Below are 19,986 nucleotides of genomic sequence, written 5' to 3'. Positions count from 1 at the left end.
CGGGGTCATTCAGAGTTTTGGAGTGTGCTGTCATCAGTACGCTGATGACTCACAACTCTATTACTCCTTTTCATCCTCACCAGATGAGGCTGTTGATGTGCTAAATCAGTGCCTGGCTGCGACAATGGACTGGATGAGGGCTAATAAACTGAAGCTCAATCTAGACAAGACTGAGATGCTGTTGGTGGGTGGTTCTTCTGACTGGATGGAGGACTCTCAACCTGTTCTGGATGGGGTTGCACTCCCTTTGAAAGAGCATGTTCATAGCTTGGGGGTTCTCTTGGAGCCACCTCTGTCACTTGAGGCTCAGGTGGCCTCAGTGGCATGGAGTGCCTTTTACCACCTTCGGCTGGTGGCCCAGCTATGCTCCTATCTAGACAGGGATAATCTGGTCTCAGTGATCTATGCTCTGGTAATCTCCAAATTAGATTATTGCAATGCATTCTATGTGGTGCTGTCCTTGAAGACTATTCAGAAACTCCAATTTGTGCAAAATATGGCAGTCAGAAGGCCTGAGCATGTAAGACCAATTCTGGCCCACTTGCATTGGCTGCCTGTATGTTTCTGAGTCCAATTCAAGGTGCTAGTTTTAACCTATAAAGCCTTACTTGGCTTGGGACCGCAATACCTGACAGACCTCATCTCCCGACCTGAATGTACCCAGACACTTTGATCAACATCTGGGCCTTCCTCCAAGTGCCACCTCCAAGGGAGGCCCTGAAGATGGCAACAAGGGAGAGGGCCTTCTCGGTGGTGGCCTCCCACTGACGCCTGCCTGGCGCCGACACTGACATCTTTTCCGCACCAGGTTAAGACTGCCCTGTACTCCCAGGCATTTCATGGCATATGATGGCCATTTATCTCAGCTGTCTTGAACAGGTCTATTATTTAAAACAAATGTTTTCTGAAATTATTTTTAGCTGTTCAAATGTAAATTTTTGAAATGAATTGGTTAATAAGCAAAAAAGTGAACTTCACAGAGTTCTTGTATGCTGGTAGTAGACCTGTGTGATTTGGCTTAACCAGCAGTTTCAAGGTTAAGTAAGCAGGCCTTTCACACCAGGCCTTAATTGGTTCCAAGTAAGTACAGCTCCATATGTCAACATTTAGACACTGCTAGGCCTTTGCCCAGTTAAAGTGGGAAGGATGTGCTGCTTTGATTCTCACAGCGGAGCTGAGAGCCCCCTCTCAGGAGCTGGAACGTTGGGGCCTCTCTTTCTCTTAAGAAAAGCAATTAGTTTCCCAAGCTAGGATGCTTCGAGTACCTGGGGGGGGGGGGGCTGCTTCTTCTGAGAGGAGGAATAGGCATTGCCTGTCAGATCCTGAACTTAGAGAGAAAAACGTATAAAATCAAGTATGCCAAGTTGGTCTCACTTCAGAGGGCAATGTGCACTGCCAGCCCGGAGAAACCTTTGTGGCCCTAAGAATGGCTTCTGTCTATCATGGGGCGCCCGACAGATACCCAGCTATGACAGCTTGATTATCTAGGTGAGAGCTTTGTTTGCATAGACACTCTGCATCCATTTTCTATCAATAAACTGTCATCTTTTTGCAGAAATGGCTTCGTTTCACCTTGGTAATCAAAATAATCTAATTTGATTAGGACATAGCAGCATCAGGCCTCCAGATCAATACCATTCTGTATGTTATGCATTTTTATACTATGTTTTTACCATAATGTTGTATTTTGTAATGTTGTTGTTGTATTTTTTATGAATTGCTGTGAACCGCCCAGAGAGCTTCAGCTATGGGGTGGTATAGAAATGAAATAAATAAATAAAGCCAAACTAGATATGATGGGAGGAGCAACTTTTGTTTATTCATACACCTGCCCCTTTCACACATAAAACAGTGAGATGGATTTTATTAAATCTCTCGCTCTCCAAATCTAAGAGAGATCTAGGTCGTTTTTACAGAGATACTATGCCAATAACAGTAGTAGTGCAATGGTAGTGTCTCCATCCTAGCAATACTTGTCAAAATGTTTGATTTATCAAAGATATGGGCAGAACCACATTTCCTAGCATAGAGTGTTTCTAGCATGTTTGCCTCTCAATCAGAGAACGCTGAAAAGCAGTACACTTGAAGGAAACAAGTTTGATCTTAGAAGTTGGAAAACAATACTTAGATTGTGAAGAATAAATTAATATGGGTTCTGATCTCTTTCAAGTTGCACTCATTTGAGTTAAAACCAAACCAAGGCAACAGACATACATCAATCGAGATTCAGTGCCAGGGGAGTTCTCTCTATCCCTTAATGTCATCTCAGCTGGGATCGTTGAAAGAAAAATTAAGATTACTAATGGTTACGGAAGTAGAGTAGGATATGCAACAAGAACAGTAAACCTCCCACTTAATTTTTCAACTGTAGCATTTGAGAAAGTGTTATCCTGAAGTTCTAAGCAAAAGTTCCATTGAAATAAAAGAGCGGACTTCTACATAGGACTGATTGATAGCACTGAATTTTGCCATATGTTCGTGCAGACATCAGTGTAGATGGTGGCAAGCATGAGCCACGCACATGGTGAGTTGGTAAGCTTCTTGGTGACTATAACTACTAGACAAACCATAGACACAATCACAGAGTACACTGCTGGCTCACCAAATGTATTAGCACCAAATAATGCTGTTATTCATTCATTTATTACATTTCTATATCACCTATTAGCCAAAGTTCTCTGGGTGGTTTACAAGACAAAGCTTAAACCCATAAAATGCAATAACACAGTAAAACATAATATAAAACCCTAGGTTTAAAATAGAATAAAACCAAAGATAAAAAGATATTAATCAAGATAAAAGCCAGCAGCCACGCAAAGATCTAAAAATGCACTAACAACCTTTTTAAAACTGAAGGGCTAAAAAGTCTGGGAAAATAAAAAGGGTTTCACCTGGCTCTGAAAAGACCACAATGTAGGTGCCAGGCAAGCCTCTCTGGAGAGGTCACCCCACAAGCGGGGTGCCACCAGTGATGTTAACACTAACCCACTGATGTCATTGTACCTGTGCTTCTGGAAGGGGTAATTCAAACACAGACAGGAAAGGCCTTCTTGCCCACTCCTTCTCTGTTACTCATCAGACCCTCTAGAAGCAGCTTTTCCTCATCAAAAGGGCAAGGGAGGCATGCAAGGACAACCTCAGAGCCTGTTCCAGCTGGACTGTCCCCTCTCTCCCAACAAAGCCAATGGCCACCTATCACCCTGTGGAAAGGATCTTGATGATTTTTTATGTTTTGATATTGTGGTTTTACTTATTTTTATTTTACTTGCAGGCTGTCTCAGACGGATCTGTATCCTTAAAAAATGATATATAAATAATTATTATACATAAAATGAATGAAATAAAAAATGGGATGCCAGGCTGCAGTTCCACGTGTCTGCATGTAAAGTGACGCCTAAGGTTCAGTGCCAGATGCAGCAGTTTTTCAATCTTTAACAGCACAGTTCAGTGACTGCCTAGAGTTTAGGGGGCGACTGGCTGGCCACCAGCAGGAGGGCCTTTCCCATCGTGGCAGTCAAATTATGGAATCCTCTCCCAAGATATATTTGACTGGTACTATCTTTTTATTATCTTTCTGGTTCCAGGCAAAGTCCATCCTCCCGTCGTTTCAATGAGATCATTTTATTGGTTTTCATCTGCAGTTTTATCTGCTAGCTTTGCTGTTTTTATCCTTGTAGTTTAACTGTTTGTTGGTTCTGCATTTTTGTTGGAATTGTTTTTATTATTGTTGCAAGCTGTCCTGAAGTCACTTGCATCCAGAGGTGAAATATAAACTCTAGTAAATAAATTTCCATTTGGCCATCCCAGAAACTGTACTGCTTCTCTAAGTATAAAATCAAGCAAGCCATGGAATGCTCAAGGGAAGAAAGAAGTATACAGTATTTACAAGAACTGGAAGCCCAAGGACATTCACAGTAGCTCAGGAAGGACTATTTTTCCTGGGGCGTAGTGACAGGATGGAATGTATTACATACAGAAAACATAGCTGAATTTAAGAGCTGTCTTGGGTCAGAACCTGGGAAGTATTTACTAAGTGATGAGACCCGTTTCCAAGAAAGGGGGTGGGGGGAACCAAGCCAAAAAAGAAATTAAGAACCAGTTTTTATTTTCTGCACAAAACCTTGCAACGTTCTTACATGCTCATTCTTCTACAGTCTTTGCACATAGACAATATAGATCGCTGGAATAGATATACTCAGATGTGGCACTCTGATATTTTATTGTCACTATGAACATAACACTCTACATACCAATGTTAAACTTCAAAGCTTTAGAATACTTGCTTAGCATTTGCATAAATAAATATATTAAAGCAGTATTTCTAAAATACACCCATTTAAATTGGCATATTCCAAAAGAAACAGAAAATCTCAATTTTAAGGCAACACCATTAGGCAAGAGATGTCAAGAATCCTCTCAAGACACCTCAAGAACAACAGAAAGACACACAGGCACCTGAAGCCCTATATAAACAGAAGCGAACTCAGTCCAGAGCAGGCCTTCAGGCAGGCTGTGTGGGTTTACAAGTGACAGCAGCAGACCGTGTCTTTAAAAGCCAGTCTGTCCCAATCACATCTAAAGTGGGATACATGTGTGCACATGCAATTTAAAGCTCAAAAGGGGCAGAACCTCCTAACCCCAACCCCTGGCTACCACTTTCCCAATCTGTCTCCCAAGGTAATATTTCCTCCCAGCCGAGCTCCAACACCAGAAATATGTAGGGTGAAAGTTCAAACAACCTCAGCCCATGCCCCCTTTGAGATTTAAATTGCATCTCCTGCTTTGCACCTGAAAGAGACAGATGCTTGTTTGAAGACACTGGCCTCCTGTGCCATTGCATATACTTTGGCCAGAACAGCAGCTTATAAATCACACTACACACACCAGAGCAAGGTTAGAGGAAACTGGAAGCAAATTCAGTGCTCCACCACACACAAAATTCTGACTTGAGCACAGGTTTCTGCCAAGAAAATGATAAAGCCAAGAACTCCAGCAGTGGCACACTCCTCAGAGACAAAGATATCACATCTGTCATATGCAAATATTGGTGCCCCACCTTGAAGCAAGGTTCTGCATGTTGAGGCACCTTTGTCAGTGATGAACCTGCAGCATCAGGGAAACATGTGGACCTGATGAGCTATTTTACCAGAGCTCCCTGTCTCTGCCCCCAAGTACCAGGTTGGCCAGCCCTAATTCATGCCGTAAGCATCCTGCTTCACTCCTCATCAATGCAACAGCTGCCACCACATCTTGTTCTCTGAGGTACACTGTGCTTTTCTTTGCTGCTGCCTGCAGTCCAGCTTCACTGGCTCCAATCCCTGAACTCCCTTGGCTCTTGCTGATTTGCCTTCCTAACACAGGGGTACTTCCTCTGGCTTCAAAACTCGGACCCTGCGAACTCAGCCCTTTTAGTGAAATGTTTTGCCCACTAGGTAACTATCCTTCTGCCTTAGACGTAGACAATTAGAACATGGCAAACCTCCCTGTTTATATCCTTCTACTTTGGTCATCAAGTACCTTCCTTTGTCCAGCTTCTTATGAGCCCATTCAAAAGAGGAGCTTGCACTTCATGCATTTCTGTGAAAAAACAGAAAGTCTCCTCCAAAAAATTACATATATCAAGGAAACATTGAGGGTCCACAAAGCAAGCCTAAATGTGTTTACTCAGAAGTAAATCCCACTGACATGTTTTGCACATAATGACTGCCCATGGGTTAATCAACCCATTCGCTACTGTGCACAAGTGGGAGAGAGTGGCTGCACTACCTGTGACATGCCCACCATGGCAGCAATTCCTGGGTTGTTTAACACAGGAATTGTGGGGACGAGCAGAGCGTGCTAGCCAAGCTCTCATCATTTCTATTTGTAATTAACAATCCAGGAATACCCTGTTCCTGCGTTGTTTCATGATGTGTGAACCTGGAGCTCTGGGTTGTTTATGGGTTAAACAACCCAAAGTTAACCCAACAATTGCCCATGGTTTGTTGTTGGGTTAATTCTGGGTCAACCCATAAAGAACTCGAGTTTCTAAGTTCCTGGGTTGCTAATTAAAACTGGAAACAACAAGCACGCCGTTCCCACACTCCGCTCATCCTTGAAATTCGTAGATTAAACAACCCAGGAATTGCTCCCACGATGGCCACTTAGTCTATTTTCATCATTAAACATTATTAAATGCTACCTTGTGGGAAACAGCTTTTTAATAAATTGATAGCAGCATTTATATGGATTAATTTTCTATCCTATCTCAAGGAGAGAATCAAACAAATTTAAAATCCAAACTCAAATGATAAAATGTTAAATTAAAACCAGAGTTCAAAATAATGAAAAACATGCACAAAAAAATTACCCATCAAAATCCAGCTGAAATATGCTTTACAATGCACATAAATCCCAGGAAAGACTACAGATACAACATTCATCCTACATTGGAGGAGCACAAACCTATGTGGATCTCTACCATGATCTGCCTGCCTGGCCAGGACACACTAGGATTGCCCATTATCATTCAGTAACATGGATTCACAGGCTGTCCAAGCTAGGCACTTAAAAAAAAAAAGTTTTAGCTACACTGTTTAGGAGAGCTGGCCTCCTCCTCCCATTATTCCCCTCCTGATTATTATTTCTCCAATCCAACCCCACCCTTCCAAAAACACACACACCCAGCAATGCAATTCCAATCCTAGTTAATAATTTATCCAAAAATTCACAAGCTGAAAAAACTGCAGTCTTATCAAGTGAATGCAGAGCTCCCCCGTAGAGGAAAATTCTTGGCTTTGTTTAAATATTTCTCAGCCTCTGTATTCCAACTGCATCCACGAAAGAATGCAGCACACAGACCATTGACCTTAGCAGACAAAACACTCATGACAAATGGCCTGACTGCCAACAGAAAAGGGCCAAGGAAACCTTCAGAGCTTAGTTTGAATAGTTTAACAAAGAAACAGACGAGCTCAGTTTCATAATTAGAATTCTACTGGTCCACTGCAATTGTTGCATTTCTGCTCCTGCACTTGAATTATCAGATTGTCTAGGCAAATATTAGATAATGCTTCATCAAAAAATGACTTATGGGTATTAAGGAAGGAGTTATGAAGGATAAGTTATGAAGGATAAGAAGGATAATTTTAAGTTCTGGAACATTTATTATGGATCCCTTTATTCAAGATCTGCTTTTTCCTATTCTATCCCTACACTCCAGCCCTTTCAACTGGGGCAGGAGAGACTGGCATGTAGTACAGACAGACAAAATGTGTGGTATGGTGTAGTGGGTACAGTGTCAGACTAGAACAATGGAAAACTCAAGTTCAGATCTCCACTCAGCCATGAAGCTCACTAGGTGTCCTTGGACCAGGCAAAATCTTTCAGCCTAACCTATCTTACAAAGAAGTTGATGGGATAAAATGGGCAGAGGAAGAACCAGAGAAGACACCTTGAACTCCTTGAAAGGCAGGCAAATTTGCAATATAATGAAACGCTGGATGGACAGACTTACAATTCAGCAATATGTTTCTGCGGATGGGTTTTGTTAATATCTATATATGGAATTGGGAAGGAGCCCCACAACCGCAATGCCATTTAGCTTCAGGAGTTTGCATGACTATCTTACTGTCACCTTCTGCAACCCAACTGCAAATTATGTTTGACTGTACATTCTTCCCAACTACCTTTCATGATCTCTCTCATACTAAATGTTCATATGTGACACAAATATGCACGTTAAGTGACTTGCATGAAAATAAACTGAAGAAGGTCTTGAGCATGTTTAGTACTGATTTAGGGAGTTGTATTATGACAACATTTAATAACTGCTCTAAAATTAAGAAACATCTGCCCTCTATACCATACTTTATCTAAACTGTACTAATTGTGCAGTTTACTTTGTCATGTAATCAAACTTCTAAGTTACTTCCCCTTCTCACATATATAATCCACTTTTGAGTTGTGGAGGCAGATGGGGGAACACCCTATAGCATGCATGAGGAACTTGTGGCCCTTGAGATGGTGCTGGACTACAACTCCCATCACCCCTGACTATTGGTCATGCTAGCTGGGGTGCAGTCCCATCAGCTCCGGTAATCTGGAGGGCTACAGGTTCCCCAACCCTGCTCTATAGAGAAGTAGGAACATGAGAATTCACCTCTGATGATCCTAGGCCACATTACATGGGATTGCGAGACTTGCTAAGCCACAGAATGTCTATCCTAGACATAAAGCAACTGTTAGCTTTAGGGTTGTGTCAAAGGGCAAACAAAAATCAAAGGATAAACATCTGCATAAGTTTGGCGACATTGTTTTTCTCAGTTTACTTCGCAGTGTTTTTAATCACACACTGCATTTCAATATTCAGAGATATGGTGTCCCAGACAGAGTGCAAAAGATGTCCCTTCCCCAGTCAAGCTTGCACACAATCCACATAGCAGTACAAAGAGATATGGAGGAATTGTCAAAGAACATCTCCTTTTCATTTGGTTTCTTAGGGCACAATCCTATGGCTGCTAGACAGCCTTAGGATTGTTTGGTTCTGGGAACTGACCTCAGAGCCCAAGCTCATAAGAGGCACAGAGCAAAAGGGGGTGTTCCCAGGGGCAGGGTGGGTGGAATTGCCGGTACCATGCTTCCTATGCGTCGTCTGGCCTCCCCCCACCCCCCTCTGAAGTCTCGCAGCTAGACAGCTGAAATCGGCCATCTAGCCATGAATGCAGGGTGGTTGGAGCGTTGAGGAGAGGTTCCCCTCTGCGTTCTGCCTGCCCTGCATCAGATAGGCAGTCCCCTCCAAATTTAGCCACCTATCCGCATTGGACTGCTCCCTCCAATAATCAACCCCCAGCTGTAAAAGCTGCTTCACGATTTCAATTTTGAACTGCTTAAAGAATTTTATAGATTTTAAAATTGAGTCAGCGTAAATGGATTTTGGGAAACTATTCAAGACCTTAATAAATGCCTGCTAGGTGGATGGTTTATGATCTATAAGAAAAGAACATACCTTAAACGCCTCTAGAGGATACAGTGCTTACAGTTTGAAGAGTAAAGTCATAAAAACCATATTACTGGCCGCAACAGCATTTATATTCTTTAACCAACATGAAATTTTTCTTTCAAATACAGACATATATTGTTGCACAACAGTTATCTGAACAATACTGTTTAGTTTAGTTGAAAAGACTAAGCCTGCACATGGTTCTTATCTTTATCCCTATGTCCATTCATTTTCCTAAGGGTCCAACAGATTAGTTAATTCATAGAGATAAGAAATACTAGCCTTATAAAGCACTCTACCCATCTAGAAAGCTAATTTTAAAAGGAACAGTGTATCTGGAAAACCCAAATTGAGGTCCAGGGCTTCCCATAATCCCAAGTGCAAACTGAGACCCATTCATCAAAACACGTAACAAAAAGACTCACCTTCAACTTACCTGCATGACTCTCACTTAGATGTTTAGGAACTAAAGAAAGACAGTTTGGGGTTTAGGTTTCAATTACACACAAGATATAAGAAACATATTACCAGGAACTCTCCATAAGAAAAAAATAAAACTGCTAGCTCACCTTTAGGCTGGTGCGGGAGCGTGGCTGACTTAGTTCACGGAACTTCCAAGAGTCTGACCCAGGAGTTTCCACTGTTCCTCTCTGAGTATCAGGTGTAAGAAGTGCATCTCCAGGAGGTAGTGGGAAGATGCCCAGTGATATAGGAGGTTCCTTTCTGCAGGGAAAGGAAACGTAAGTTATTTGCTTTAATTTTCTTACACTGTAAAAACTTTTGAGTAGTAAAAGCCAATATTTACGATTTTTTTTTTTTTAATTTAAGTACATGCAATTTAGAACTGCTTTCTTGCATGTTTCCGTATATAAATAGCAGATGATATAGAACATATCCCCTCATTTTCCAGGGAGCTTTTTGTAACCATTCTTACAGTGGCTAAACTGACTGTCAGCAGCTATGATGAGAAAGTCTTATCTTATAGCAATGTTGTGGAAGTGGTACATAAATCTGCTAGCATAAAGAAGTCAGCGCAAAATCATATTTTGAATGTATAGAAGGAAGTGGAAGAGCTAGACATCAGATATGAAAACAGGCAACAAATGGTGAATGCTATAGAATAAAAGCGTTCAGTTCTGATTTACATGTTACAGCAAAATGACGAATTTCAAATAGCATTAGCTCAAAGTGCATAGTAAATCAGTATAGAAAATGCTAGGAAGAAAAGAAAAAAGAAAACTTAACAGAGGAAACTCAACTAGATTCACTATCTGTAAGACAGCAGATTCATACCCCATACCAACATTTGTGTATTAGAAAAGTAGTAATTGCAAGTCTCTATTTTTTCCCCTAGATTGCCCTGCCAATATTGAAACAATAAAGAACACTTTCAGACACCCACTTCCAAGCGCTGCAGTCACCATTGCTAAACAGAAGCATTTTTTTTGTTACATTTCTAGTTTGTCCATATGATTGTAAGATTTTATAATGTCACATTGCATTTACTTTGACAGTACAAATATCTTTACTTCTTTCAATATCAGTGGGCTCTCTTTCACTGGATTCCTCTAGCCATACATTTATAATTGTAGCGTGATACAGTATGTCCTCCTTTATAACCCTCAGAGCAGATAAAACCAATGATCTCAATCAACCAACCACACAGGTTGGATAAAAACAGAGCATCTGATTTTTAAGATAGGATTTTGATTTTGATTTGTATTGTAAGTACTAAGTTTGTCTTAAATAACAACTAGGTTACTATTAAATAATCAAGATATAATCATGTTAGCCCTACAGTTAATCTCTAAACTGAATCAATGCCTTTACCACATACACTGAGTTAAAGGAGGCTTTTCATGTAAAGACTCTGTTTGGTCACTCCTCAAATATGAATATTTTCACTACTTACCAAACACTGGCAACCCATTCTCACCTCATGAAAATAAACGGCTCTAGTCTGCTCAGACCTTCCTTCTACCTATCACTCATGGGCATTTCATGTTTCGGGTACTACTTTGTTTTTGTGAGAGTAGAACTGGGCCAAGGCAGAGTGAACCAGAAAGGAGCAACACTGGAAAGAAGGAGACAAAATTGTCCAGTGCCCAGGTTCCTATACTCCCATACCTAACCTCACAAACTGTCATGGGTGCTGGTCATAAGACCCTATGATAATATTTTTAAAACATTCCCACTATAGAAGGAGGGAAGGAAGGAATGGGAAGGGGAAGACACTGTGTGACAAAGAGATGCAAGGGCTGGTTGTAAGAACGAAACAGTGTAAATAATACTCCTTTAGTTGTAAATTAACATGTTTAGAGATCAGATATGGAAGGTCACACAATCTGTCCTTCCCTTTTGGGAAGACAATAACTCTTCAACAAGAGGTGTGTGTGTGTGTGTGTGTGCGTGTGTGTGTGTGTGTGTGTGAGAGAGAGAGAGAGAGAGAGAGAGAGAGAGAATGCCTTGGGATGGGGGGAGAACAAGGGGCCCCTCACTGCTATTGCTATCACATAGTACAATGATGCAATAAAGAGGTTAGCTGCCATACAAGGGCATTCATGATTTCATGGAATATTTGACAAATACTGACTATAGTCAAATAGGCAACTAACTGACCAGTGATTTGACAGCTAGTCAAATAACTAGTATCCCATTCCTATTAGGTCACCAAACATGCTCTGCACTCCAGAAAGCTTTCAGTGAGTCTGTTATCACCAGTCATGTTTCTTATAGACAGGGCAGAAGCAAGTGAAAAACCCAGAGGAAGAATTATTGTACTTAATCTTCCTAAAAAGTCACTGCACAGAGTTTTGGTTTTACACTGGTACTTCCATGCAGTGCATCTGCAACTGCAGGTAGCCATCTCTGTTGCTATTATTTCAAAAGTCTGGAAGTGTTACAAGAGCTACTTAACTGTTATATTGTTCCTTCACCCTACCTAGCCAAAAAATCAAGAACCCCATGACAGTGCCAGGTTGTCCCTTAAGAAGGCATTGTTTGTGCAAGTGTAACAGGGACTCAATGAGCAGCTCAGCATATTGGTGGAACACCACCACAGCAAAACAGGTTAGTAGGAACGTATAGTGAAGTTTATGCCACACACCAGCGGTGGAAGGGGGAAACACATGAATCCACATTCAAGCAAGTGGGTGGCCTATGTCACGTACAGCAAGGAAGGGTATACTGGGCAAAGTCTAATCACTACAGCAAGCCGACATAAACGAAAACAGCAGTTCACATGAACAATTTAATGCAATAACTGGAACGTCAGGTACTTTATATAAAGGGCTACCATTTGCCTAACATCATGCATGCTGAAGGAGAGGTTCATGCAAAACCATGAATGACAATCACCATGAAATCGCCTGAACTGTGTTTGTGGCTAATACAAATTGACAAGTAACAGCAATGAAATGGATAGTACTCATCCAGAGAAATAACCTGGAAGTGCCTTATATGCTCTCTAGGCAGGTGATGCCCTGCCTAGGGAGATGTGCTTGTCCAGTTCACTGAGCTCATTTAGGAAGGCTGCTAAAAACCTTCCTTTCCAGAAAGACATTTAGCTGATTGGGGAGTTGCTACTGCTTTGATTTGTTTTATTGCTGTTTACATGATTTTACTGTCTTCTATTTTATTTAATTTTGAAACTGTGTGTGTGAAGTGCCACAACAAGTTTTTAGTCGAGGGCTGGGTTAACATTTTTTGTACCTATGCATGAATAAATGAACCAAATCACCACAGCAGTAAAGGTCAATGCACTGCAAAGCTTGAGAATAAAGTAATTGTAACCATCTTGCAAGAGCAGGTTGCATAACTGAACAGACATTTTGCTATGAGTGTTGGAAATCATTTGAATCCATTCAAGCAGTTTATTTAGTATTTTCACAATTGTAAAGTATGAGGGGTGCGGGGAGAGAGAAACAAGCTCTGTGTAAGCTTGCACTAATAATGCCTTCTTCAAAAACATTTTGATATAGTTACAGTAGGCTGCACCTTAGGGAGAAAAAGATGTGGCAAGAGATTTCTGTGTGAGAGGGTCTCATGTTGAGACTTCGCCCCCCCCCCTTATGTACAAAATACAGCCAACCTGTTTACAATTGGGCATAATATAAAGCTAAATTGCTGCGATGGGTTTTAAAGTCTGAGGAACAGGAAGTTTCTTATAAAAATAATTCTTTAGCAAAATGGGCTCACATTTTTAAAAGAACGAGGACATATACAGCAAAATTTGACTCTAGCTGATCATGCTAACCAATTCCATTCATATTGCATATGTCCAAAAATTTAACTTTAGGCAAGCTGAGGGGTTAGGAACCTTCTCAGCTTACTTTAAAATGAATTTTCTGATTTGTCGCAGAAAAAAGTTTCAAGATACAGAGCTGCATCTGCCAAAAGTGTAGAAACCAGAATAACCTTGGGAAGATTTTCTAGTTGTGCCCTATATAGCTTTCCCCTTTCCCATAACTCCAGTTATTGTCTTTACTACTTCAGTTTTTTATAAATATTCCAAATTCTAGAAACTCACAATACTGAAATTTTTAAATGCTCAAAATAAGCAAATATATGCAAAACTGCATTATATTAATTTAGCCTGTACACAGAATTTGTATTTCTTTTTTGTGAGTGCTACCAACTCTGGCTACCAACACAGTCATTGGCGGCATGATCACTGTCAGGGCTTTTTCAGACAGACAGCACACACACTGTGTGGTCACCAATCAACTGACAGACATTGGAGCTGTTTGCATGACACGACAGCCCACCATGGGCTATTTAACCCATGGTGAGGCTGTGACACGTGTGGGGCACATACGGCCACCATTTTGAATATGTAATCCCCACTCGGGAGTTGTCGTGTCATGCAAACCTGGCAAGTGTAAGGTATGTGAGGGTTAAACAACCCCTGCATAGCTCATGGTCTTAGTTAATTAGTTACTTCTTTGGGGAGCTACTGAAATATTACAGCTATGGAGATTTGCAACCAAATTATATTTTAGATAAACTTGTATAATTTGAGTTCTGACCCTACGTAACACAAAACCTTTTTTTAAAACAAACTAGCATTTTGCATTAATATGTTGAATATGCGCAAAAGTTTAAACATACACGTTTCAAATATTAAGAGATTACCCAAGAGTTACACATTAAGAAGGTAGCATAGGTTTCTCATGAATAATGACAAATATTATTTCATAATGAAGCAAAATGATTTCACTTCATATTCTTCAAGCTTTGCTTTTCTTCTATTACGAGAATACATCTAATCAGCTTGGGTTCTTAGACTCCCTTGGCAGTGCTAAACACCACCACTCCATTCTGCACTTCCGGGGTAACATGAAATGTCTGGTACTATATGGAAGCAGCCTATAGAGGGCTTAACGCCAGCTAAGACCCCACTCTTAAGAGACAGGAAAATTCTACAGTACATGGTCAGATTGATGCTCTTTTAGAGATATGCATACAGCTCACTTCATTTTTATGTAAGTGGAGGTCAAAAATAAAGTGGGCTGTACGGATGTCCCCAGTTATAATATCCATTATTTTACAAACTAGTTCTAACCAACATACAATAGAGGTATTCCAGTTAGAGACAAATTTTACTAAATTGTAGGAGTTGTACTCTGGTTTTTAATTTTGCTTAATGAACATATGCAAGCTCTACCCTAATAGAGCACGTGAGGGTGGATTGTCCAATGTACTGAATTTTAAGACTTTAAAAAAAAAGGGTAACTGAAGTTTTCAGAAAGCCATATTGCTGGACATGTTACAACCTGGTATAAAAACAGTTTTGCTGTGCTCTAAAGCAAGCAGCATACAACTTATTTATTTATTATGCTCCTCTCCCCTACAAGTAAAAAGTAAATAAATCTATATGTATAAATTTATTTATTTATTTATTTATTACTTGGGTGGGAGCATGGAGGGGTGTGTGTGTGTGGTTTATAATTATGTACTTAAATCCCATTTTTACACTCTAGTATGCTTAAAATGCCTTAGCATGTCAGCAATCTATTTACAAAAAAGATGCAAACACACAATTGAAATAGTTTGCATTTGAGAGGCTACCCACTAGCAGATTCTGCAGAATTCTCTGGAGTAAAATACAGACTGAATAAATGAAAGGCCTAAGCTACCATGGAAGCAAGGCTGTCCAGAATTAGTCAAGCACCTGACCATACAGTGAATACAAGCTTTGTCCACAATGTTTTTACATAGCACTTTTATACTATTTACATGATACAGTACTAAAAAGAAAGGCTAACTACTTTCTCAAGAACACAACTGGGTTTGTAGTCTCAGAGAAAGCACAATGAAAAATCTCATTTTATGTTTTAAATGGGCAATTCTATGGTTTAAGACATCCTACAAATGCCAAACTCGGATTTTGAATCAACACCTCAGATCAGCATCACTTCACTGTCTCCCTCCTTCCCACCCACCCCCTCCCCACCCTAGATAAGAGAAATAATGGGGAAGCCAAGAACAAAGAATACAAAAACAGCAGAGGTTCCGTGGTCGGAGTACCTGAGAATCCTTGATAAGTTCTGCGTCAGAGCTGGCACGCCAGTGGATATAGAAAAGTGCACAAGCAGCAAAACAGAAAGAGACACTAAAATAGCTGAATTAATGACCACCGCCCCGCCAACGAAGCCAAACACAAATAGCAGCATGCATCCAGGACTCATGGCGCTGCGCTGGCATGGTGAATTGCAAGAACCAAGGCTACACAGGGGACAAGGGAGTATCTTTGTAGCGAGAGTCTGTCATTCAGCTGCTGCCACAAAAACAATGCCATCGGCAGCAGCTTTTCACTCTCTTCTGCAGCAGCTCCAAAGCAAAATGACATCACCTCACTCTCCTCCCCCACCTAAAAAGGAGAAAAAACCCACTAGAACGGCTTCTCTTCTCCCCAGCATCTATGCAGCAACCTAAAGATACAAGCAAGCTTGTTAACCACTTTCTCCTCCCCACTACTTCAAATCTTTGGTGCTTGACTCTATTTCATTGGATGGCAAGCTCTGGCATATACATAACATAGTCACAAAGCTTTAGTTGGAGACACTCTCTCACAAACATGTACACAAAAGTACAAATCATGCCAATTCAATTCAGTTATTTCAAATCCTTTAATTGCTAGTCCTTTTGTGCTGCTTGGGTGTTGGTTCTGAGAACAAAACGAAAAATCCGACCAGACCAGATCTATATGAACACACACTTAAACCTAAAGGTAGTAGCAGATAACTGAATCTTGAACTATGCCAACAGGAAAACCATTTGCACCCACCCACTAGAGTCTATGCACTCCTTGTGCATTCATTCACACACACACACACACACACACACACTCCAATTCAGCCTAATGGTTGTTGAAGACAAAGAATAAAGTCTTGAAGCTAAACGGTGGTCTTAAGGCAAGTTTTAGTTAAGCTTACCTAATCCTACTGTGCATGATGGGCTCTAGCTGATCACCCCCCGTCAGCTGATGAAGCTTGGCTCTTTCCAAGTGCTCCATGTAATTATGAATCATCTGTTATTAACAAGGGAAAAATAAAACTAAGAATTATTTTGAACACCACTCCATACCTATTTAAGCACAGTAGAAATAATGTATGCTCTTTGCCCACCTCAGCTCCCTGGAATAATCCTCCTCTCAAGGTACTATAGGCATTCAGTTTTATGGCTTATGAACTTAATTCAGTTTATAAAATATCCGAAGTATCAAAACAATTTACCATTGTAGTTAAATGTTTCTTACAGCTCCAACAATATTTTCTCCTCCCAATATACACAGTAAGTTCACCTTAACAACTGGTCTTGTGAAGGCAATTCATCGATCATTTGCATTAATGCAGTCTTAATGACTTCAAGGTCACTATTCTAGTGTAAGCAGTCAATTATTGCCCCCAAAACTATACATTTTCAACAGTACAATACAGATACAGAGAAACAGTTCACCACCCAAGTGCAAATCAATAGAATTAGCAGAAGTCCAGTGATCGAGTGGAAGAGATACCACAGTAAACTGAGAAAAAACACTTCATACATATTTTTCATCATGTCTCTGCACACAGAGCCCCAGTTCAGACATAACAGGAAACCATGGTTCTCCATTAGGTTAACAAGTTGCAGTGAGTCTTATGTGCTTCCCCCTCCTCCTTTCATGCCTGTGAGGAGATCAGAAGTGTTTACTTCTGATTTTAAACATACCACAGTTCCTGTGAACATTTCAGTTTGGGGAGCTGTGGTTTGTTTAAACTATGATCAATGAGAATAAACCAGAATCAAATGTAGTTTCAGATTTGGGTTCCATTTCCCAAGTTTAAATATTACAGGGAACTTGGGTTAATTTAAAATCAGAAGTGGGTGCTTCCAATCTCCTCCCCTGGAATACGAAAAAGGAGAAGAGGGAAATAATGGTTTTCCATTACATCTGCACTGGGCCAAAGAATTTGACACCATGCTCTTATTTTTTCAGATTTGTATCCTGGCCTTAAGACGAGATCATTAAAAGACCGGCAACTAAGATTCCCAGTAATGGCTTTGATAGGATATGCATTTTTGAATATCACCTAAGTATGCCACATCCACCGGTGCAGGAGCAAGGGTTGGCTATTGGCTTCAGGTCACGCTTGTGGGCTTCTGGGTCACACACCTGGTTGGCTACTGTGGCCAAGTGGGATACTGGACTAGATGGACCTTTGTTTTGGTCCAGCAGGACTCTTATGTTCAGTATTGTGATAGGCTGGATGTTTTCTTCTACCTACAGAGGTCAGGGCATTTATGAGCCTGAAACACATTCCACATAAAAGTGAACATCTGACCAGAGGCAAGTGGTGGTGGTGGCAAATTGGCTACTTCTTCAGTAACTATTTTATTCCCAATGAATTTAGCAAGCTCCACATCACCTTGACTGAGATCTCGTCCTATTGCTTTTATGTTTCACAATATCAGTCACAATAGACATCTTCTAGACCAATTTCATACGAAAGCACCCTGTGAAGTTCTATTTTTATTTTCAGCACTAAAACATTAACTCTTAAGCAAGAACACTCCTTTTTAATATGAGTAAATAAAAGATACCAAGTTTTGGTCATAGAAGTGAGTTAAAAACTGAGATCAACTTACACAATTACATTACTTCACAAAGGTCTGGAAGCTATGAACTGTCTACCCTAATTTCAGGTAGTGTAGCTTGTGCAAGAGGCTTGTTGAGAGGGTTTCTTTCCTTATCTTTTTCTCAGAAAATATATTCTAAACACTTGACCTTTTCCCTGGGGGTATAAGAAGGGTTAATGAGAAAACATTACGTATTTCCAGCCTTTATGAAGGGCAAAAACAAACAGTTTTATGTCCACACCTTTATAAGGCTATCATGTTTCTTCAAATAGTTTGGAGATTTAAAGGAAGAAGGAACATATGACCTTAACATTAAAAATACAAACCTTTCAATAGATAGTGTTTTGATGCAACTCCTTCCACAGAAGAACCAATTACATATAGCAGGCCACTAACCAGTGCAAGGTTTAAAGCTGAGCTATTTATAGTTGAACATACTATCACATCAGATTATATCATGAGATGGTCATTCGATATGTCAAAAGATGCTTTTTCCTGCCTTCAGGGCCATTTTAAATTAAGCTGCATGAGAAGTTAGTTCTACATTATTAACGCCAAAATAAGGGGGAATCAGAAGAAAACACATTTACCATCATCAGTAACTGTACAGTGAATCCTTAAACAAGAGTTAATTTTGTTTTACTGGTGATCTTGGAAATTTTAGCAGGCACTGTCAGCTGATTTGAATGTCTACATGACCTGAGAATACTCTGCAAAAAAAAGACTTGCCAGCATCCACTTCTTTAAAAAAAGAACAACACACTGAAGGGAAAAGATTAGATAATGACATTTTTCTATCCTGCCTTCAAAAATACAAATCTTTCCAAAGTTACTTACTAGCAAAGCCATAAAATAACAAAAATATAGTTAAAACAGTATCAAACTTCAGGAGATTAAAAGACCATTTATATTAGTCATATTAACCAATGCTATCACAGTGCTGGCGCTAATGACGTTTTCCTAGCGTAAACCAGCGCTAGCACAAGGTCATCAGCACTTGCTAGGCAAATGGAAAAAACAGTGGTTTGTCACCGAAATTAGGTGGCAAAGCACTACTTTTTCCCCTTTGCCTAGCAAGCACTAATTACGTACTATTTTCTTGGGCGTGGTTAAACTCCAGAAGATTGGTCAAGGCATCTCAAGCGCTTCCCCTAAGAAGAGTAGAGTGTGTATCTGTAACCCTCTGTATGCCAAGGATAAAATATTTATAATGATCTTCGAGCTAAGCATATCCTTCCTTTGTTGAATTGGGTGAAGGAAACATCCTCATTTGCAAAATTGTTTTTACTCACTGGTCTTAACAAATATACATTTAGAACAGCCATATTTGTCTTAGCCCTACAGTGGTGTGCAGGGTTTAAATGGGTATATGTGAATAATAGACCCAGTTCACATATAACAGCTAACTATAGTTTTAACCCATAGTTAGCTGTGGGCACATGGCAGCAAGTGAGAGCACTGCCTTCCACATGCTTGTTGCTTCTGCTTTCCAAAACAACCCAGGAACAACAAACCATGGGTTAAAACTCTGGGTTGCTTAACCGTAAACAACCCAGAGTGCTGGGTTCACACATCATGACAACAACCCAGGACCAAGGGGTTCCTGGGTTGTTTCAGAAAGCAGAAGCAAGCGGAAACCAGTGTGCTCACTCGCTTGTGCTTACAAACAACTCATGGTTTGTTAACCATGGGCTGTTGGATCGTGCAAACTGGGTCCTCGTCTTTTTTTGGGCGGGGGGTGGCACAACATTGCTTGATGTTGTCTTCTAGTTGTTTTGTGTACAATTACCAATTTTTATATCATAATAAAACTGGCTGACTTTGCTTTGCATTCTATTAATGCCTTGCTTTTCCGCCAAATTGGCCCACAAGGTGGCTTACAACCA

At 40.4% G+C, this 19,986-nt stretch overlaps 1 protein-coding gene across 7 annotated transcripts in view; it reads right to left on the bottom strand.

Moving 5' to 3' along the window:
• SPAG9 (sperm associated antigen 9) overlaps nt 1–19,986 on the bottom strand; it is a 109,019-nt gene that overhangs the window by 62,634 nt on the left and 26,399 nt on the right. For 3 of the 7 annotated variants that reach the window (XM_084837923.1, XM_084837924.1, XM_084837925.1), the window contains exons 4-5: nt 16,417–16,511; nt 9,550–9,703 (exon numbers count right to left, since the gene is read on the bottom strand). In XM_084837923.1, the coding sequence (XP_084694049.1) occupies nt 9,550–9,703; nt 16,417–16,511 (249 nt within the window). The other 4 variants (XM_084837926.1, XM_084837928.1, XM_084837929.1 and 1 more) reach the window with 4 other exon arrangements.

The sequence above is a fragment of the Heloderma suspectum genome, chromosome 2, assembly GCF_057233095.1.
Source record: "Heloderma suspectum isolate Gila_16-S chromosome 2, 16-S_ref, whole genome shotgun sequence".
NCBI lineage: Eukaryota > Metazoa > Chordata > Lepidosauria > Squamata > Helodermatidae > Heloderma > Heloderma suspectum.
This window is presented reverse-complemented; position numbering and strand designations above follow the sequence as displayed.